Genomic DNA, 6,000 nt, shown 5'->3' on the forward strand with positions numbered 1-6,000 from the left:
GGGAAGGGGGCAGAAGAAACTGAAAATCTGAAGTTCAGGTTATGGGTAGGTAGGAAGTGTTGGGGGGGACAGTTTTCTTTACACTGCAAGTTCAGAGGGGAGTCTTTCTGTTTACCAAGACCCCGTAAACATTAATGGTGTGCATTAATGGTATTTCTGGTGCAGCCATAGCACTGAAACTCCTAACCTCCTTTTCATCCTCTGTTCTGGATCCTCTGCTAAACTAAGCTGTCTCTTTAATACAATATTCTTGCCAGAATAGGAATACATACACCGTGAAATTCTCTAGTAACACTTCTCATGAGCTTGTTCTGGTGATAAAGATTGTTAAATACTTATAACAATAGTTGAAATAAGACTATAACTGTCTGGTGCACCAGGAATGTAGTTTTTAAAATTACTCTTGGCACCCTATATTGCTTGTTCACACATGCATGTATAACACTTGATTTCTCTATAATTTACTGTTGAATAGTTAATGGCAACTGAATGTGCAACTTCAGGTCCATGATATGAAAGTTGTATCTGTGTTGTTGGATTTGTGATGCCTTCATACATGTGTAAATAAGCCAAGCTCACAATGCTATTACATTTTCAATAACATGAAATAGTTTCTGTCATAAGTGTAGGAGCATTGAAAATACCCATAAACTGGATGTTAACTTGTGCACAATTTGAACCCTCTTTCCTCCCCTCCCCCTTTCAGGAAATGGAAAAATCAGATGCCAACAACTTCCTTATCCTTTTCCGCGACTCAGGCTGCCAGTTCCGATCTTTGTACACGTACTGCCCTGAGACAGAAGAAATCAGTAAGTTGACTGGAATAGGCCCCAAGTCCATCAGTAAGAAGATGATTGAGGGGCTCTATAAGTACAACTCTGACAGGAAGCAGTTCAGCCACATACCTGCTAAAACGCTCTCTGCCAGTGTCGACGCTATTACCATCCACAGCCATTTGTGGCAGAGCAAGAGACCAGTAACACCAAAAAAACTCTTACCTACAAAGGCATAGTAACTCGGAGGGGGGTAGGGTACTTTGCCACGTTTGTGGCAAACTTGCACTTCGTATTTGCTGCCTATTAGAAAATAGGTTCTTATTTGCCAACAAGATTTCTTTGAACTCGGATCTGAAGAGAAAAGCTCTGTCATCATGCACAACTGGAATGTAAACACGGTATTGAAGACTTGCAGAAAACTGACACTTAAGTGATTATGCATTCGTGTGCTCATGAAAGACTGACTCAGAGTGGAGATGGGTATGTGCTCACAGTTTATAGGGTTCATTTCCTCTCGTTTTTAAAACACTGAATTATTGAATGTTTGCAAATCTGTAGTGACTGAAATTAAAGTATATATTAAATTCATTGCCTTATACTTTGGTGTGTTATGCTTGTTTTGGAATTTGCTTCTGCTCTTTATATCTTCACTGGAGAAATGTTCTGTCTTGATTTGCCACACCGTTAAATTTTAAGTGGCCTGCCGGTAACAGAGGGCACAAACCTTTTTGCAATGAAATGAAGGTATCCGTTCTTTTTTTGACTTTCATTCATTTCAAAGGGTTTTGCACCAGAAAATTTCCTTGGAGAGGATGTCCAGGATTAAATGTTGCTAGCATGTCTTAACCTCTGGCAAGGAAATGTGATGGCTGTCATTGCTTGTTCCACAAGGAAACTTGTTTTATAAAGGTATTGTCATTATATTTAGAAATCCACCATTGCCCTGATCCAGGGAAGCATGACGGGAGATCTTTGCATGCACTATTGTGTTTTGCATTTTTCTTCTGAACAGGAGTCCACTTACAGTTCAGTCCAAACTGCTGTTTAACATTCTGAGATTTAGCAAAGGGGACGATACGTGTCTGTGGCATGACAGGTGACCCAAATAAAATAGCACCACTAAACAAATGCAGACATCTACCATTGCTTCCTGAGATTACGGCCTGAATGGCTATTTCAAAATCCTAAGCAAAACAGTATTAATTGTCTTAAAAGTAGACACTTTGTATGAGTCCTTCTGAGAAACTTGAAGAAAATTATATTGAGTAAGCCTGCTCTATGAAAGCTATTCTGATGTGTCACCAGGTTGCCATCCAATATATGGACCAAAGTAATTTTTCTTCCAAGACATCAATTTAATTTTGTTTAATATAAATTATGGTATTGATGATGATACATGACAATCTTGAGTGTATTAAAACCAAGAATGGCTAAGAGCCACACACATACAGCAATGTTAACATTTACAAAATAATCACTGGGGCACCTTTTTTCAGTATTAACAAAGGGCTGCACATCTGATTCCTTTAGAGAAGTTATATTTCTGTTTGGAGGTTTGCTTGTTGCTTTCTTTTTCTTTCTTATTGTCAGGATTCCTATACAGATATAGCAAGGCACTGTTTCAGCAGGTGGAAAAGCTCAAACTTGAAACCTACCCTTATTTTTGTGATTGCTTTTTTGACATTTGTACACCAGAGGACTTAGTTGGGGGGTGGGAGGGGATCTAGGTGGAACCTCATTCTCAGGAAAAGACTTGAATTATTGCTAAACCTGTTCCGTTTCAGTGTTGTGACAAGTGTTGGAACTTCAAGACAGTTTTGAACTAGCTGTCTAAAGTGTTTGTTACTTTTTAGTATGCATCCTACAAAGGAAAACTTAAAATTCTGTACACTTCTCCCACTGAACTGCTTGACTTGGAGAGGTAGTACTTCACTACAGTCTGCTTCTGTTCTTTATATAGATGATGTATAGGAATGATAAGTCCTTAAATAATTTAGAGAACAGCCCTTTTTAAAATTATGACAAGGCCTTAGGCATCAATGTGTCTGGGTTCTTTATCAGCATTTTCTCAGAAATGCAATCAATATTTACTTTAACTTATGTTCTTATATTTATGTATATTTGTTAAAACTGTAAAAAAACCCAACACAAAACCCACCTGTTTAATAGGTATGTGGCTCTGATCTATTTGTGGTTAGCTGATTCCTACTGTTTGCATGTATATGAACCAGGATATCTAACCCATCTTCTATTTCAAGTGTAAACATACTGTGTATATATTATATATATTTTAAAAATAGGAGATAGAAGGTCTATGCATTCTACCAACGAGGCTTATCCTCCAACTAATGGCATAGGGAAAATATATTGCATACCCGTGTAAGCATACATCTAAGTTAAAACTTGCCCAAGTTGGGGGTGAGCTGATAGGACATAAATGGGATAGATGATGGAGGAGATCACATGGAAGGATTTTTAACTAAACTATTCCTGCTAAAAGAAAAATATAATTTAATGATACATACCACTGACTGATTCATGCACACCTATCTAAACAGGATAATTTCTTTTAAAATGTGGCAACATAGTGTCATTTTAAATTATTGAATGTATTATGAATTTTGTCTACCGTTCAGAAAAAAAGATGTCTGTGCAATGTTGAAAGGTAGGATGTGAATAATACAATTAAAAAATTGAGACTTTGGCGATTAAAATGTTACTACTTACTTGGAGAGCTAAGGACAGGATTTTTTCTTTTTTTCTTTTTAAGCTTGCAAATTTTCTAATGACAGTATGTCTTCATTTGGGATCTTGTTTAAGAAAATAAAAGCCTTTCATGGAGAAGTCCGGTGTTCATCAGTGACATTATCAGTTACACACCGGTGCTTTCCTCGAGGGAGCGGGGTGTTTTTATTGTTTATATGCCAGAATTTGCCAACCATCCTAATTTCCAGGCCAGGTGTTCAAGCTCTGACAGTCATAGTAGCTACTGAAACCATTTTTGGATGACTGTTGGTGGTTTTTTTTAAAGGAAAAATTCTTTGGCTGTTTAAAGCCAAATTCTGTTTATTTCTAATTTAAATGGGCACCGTCTGTTGAGAAATGTACAGTGTATCGTGTGCTTACTTGTCCACTTTTGTGGAGCATTGCTACCATATTTTTTCAGAAGCTGTGCTGTAAGATATTGTCATAGTGCTACCTACCTAGTACAGTGTAGTCCTTCCCTTCCATTTAAATAAAAAGCATGGCACCAAAAACAATGTTGCGGTTTCATTTTTTGGTACGCGTTTTCAGTTTATCCTCTGAAGCCATTAAATGTATACGTTTATGCTTGGCAAAAGGTTTTGCCGGCTTGCAGTTTGTGAAGGCATCTCTGATCTGAGCAATCAAATGGACACTTCTGGGAGTGGGCTGGGCCTGTTGGTTTGTGCTGGCACTGGCTTCTCTGTGTCATGGATGATGGAGGTGCCAGCTCAGTATCCAGCATACTCTGTCCCCAGGCAGAGGCTGCTTACTGAGGAGGTGCCTGACCAGAGTTGTCCGATATCACGGGGGTAGCACACCTCTCTGACAACCCACTTGACCCTTCCCCAGGATCCAGCTCCTGACTCGCTTGAGACCCCTCCTCCAGCAGAGGCATTCCTTGAGATCCCAGCTTCACCTTCCTCAGCCCACCTGGGTCCTCCTGTGGTTATTAAGCTCCAACTCCCTGTTTTACTTAACACCCTCCCAAAAAAACCTCATAATTAGCCCATCCCCTCTGTGACATCTCCATGGGGCTCATGACAGAGGTCAACTCAGAAGGCAGCATTTTAGCCAGAGTTGACTTGAAGGTTTTGTTAGCTACAAGTGAACTACATCCATTTGACATGCCCTGCTTTCATCATGGGCACAGGTCAACACTGAACCACAAAATTATTATTGGCTTGTTCAAAGGACACACACCACAGGAGTGCTGCGGAGGTGCTTGATAATTTCTTCCCATTTAGATCTGCATACACACTATACCTTTAAAGCACATCCTTTTCCACAAAAATTATGAAGACTAGTTTACCCCTTTCAGAGTTACAGTTCCCAAAAACCCTTGATTGCCAGTGTGGTGTAGTGGTTAAGAGTGGTAGATTCGTAATCTGGGGAGCCGGGTTCGCTTCCCTGCTCCTCCACATGCAGCTGCTGGGTGACCTTGGGCTAGTCACACTTCTCTGAAGTCTCTCAGCCCCACTCACCTCACAGAGTGTTTGTTTGAGGGAGGAAGGGAAAGGAGAATGTTAGCCGCTTTGAGACTCCTTCGGGTAGGGAAGAGACTCCTTCTTAACAAACTAAACTAGTGCCCAGAATTCTTTGAGGGAAAGAATGTGCTTTAAAGGTGTGGTAGCCTTGTGCTAGAAACAACCTGTCTTATGTTAACTGGATAAGCAGACTACAGAGCTTGTTCATGCTTTTGATTCAACCAACTGATTAAACCGGGGGTGCAGGTGAGACGGGACCATTCATAAATCTCCTAAAAACTTGCACTTGCTCAAAATTATCATTTATCTCTTGCTGTAATGAAGCTCTAATTCTACCATTGTTTTTATGAGCGCTTGTGTGCAAATTACGATACATCAGTTTATACAGCTTCTTATTAATTAATTAAATCTCTGCACCGCCTTTCATCAGGATCACAGGGCGGTTAACAATATAAACACAATCCTTATAGCCCAATCCTAAACTGCTTATTTACAGTAAATCCTACCAAGTCCAGAGCTTGTCCCACATGTTTTTGTGATCGGGCTGCCACCAAAGCATCATTTCCATGGCTAATTCTTCCCCTTCTTTGTCAAACATGTTTTAACACTTACTCTGTGATACAACATGTTCTGAGTTTCCCTGTACCGGCGCTATAGGACTGGCTGATGGGGAAGCTCACAATTTGATGTAACGTCACAGAGTGAGAGTTCCTGACAAAAGTGCTAATCCTTTTCAGTATTGATGTTTTGAAATATGTTAATATACCTGCATACTCTCAGCATACTCTTTTTGTAATTAGTCAAACTCAACTCTCGTATCAAGTATTTCATCACCCATGTCTTACTATATCAAAGAGCTTTCCATCTAAGATAGCAAGTCCTGGCAAGTGCCTCTTGAGTGTAAACACATTTATTAAGGTGCTTGGATGTGTAGAATTGTCACCTTAAATCAATATTGCTTATTGTTTTGACAAGTCTAAAAACCGGTAGTACAA

The 6,000-nt window shown here is 39.5% G+C and overlaps 1 protein-coding gene across 2 annotated transcripts in view; it reads left to right on the plus strand.

Moving 5' to 3' along the window:
• CAMSAP2 (calmodulin regulated spectrin associated protein family member 2) overlaps nt 1–1,374 on the plus strand; it is an 82,472-nt gene extending 81,098 nt beyond the window's left edge. For both annotated transcript variants that reach the window (XM_082225412.1, XM_082225413.1), the window contains one exon: nt 707–1,374. In XM_082225412.1, coding sequence (XP_082081538.1) covers nt 707–1,012 — 306 coding nt within the window. In that variant the 3' untranslated portion in view covers nt 1,013–1,374. The remainder of the gene's footprint in view (nt 1–706) is intronic.
• The last annotated feature ends 4,626 nt before the right edge of the window (nt 1,375–6,000 follow it).

Source organism: Podarcis vaucheri (genome assembly GCF_965113315.1).
Source record: "Podarcis vaucheri genome assembly, chromosome: 6".
NCBI classification, from domain to species: Eukaryota; Metazoa; Chordata; class Lepidosauria; order Squamata; family Lacertidae; genus Podarcis; species Podarcis vaucheri.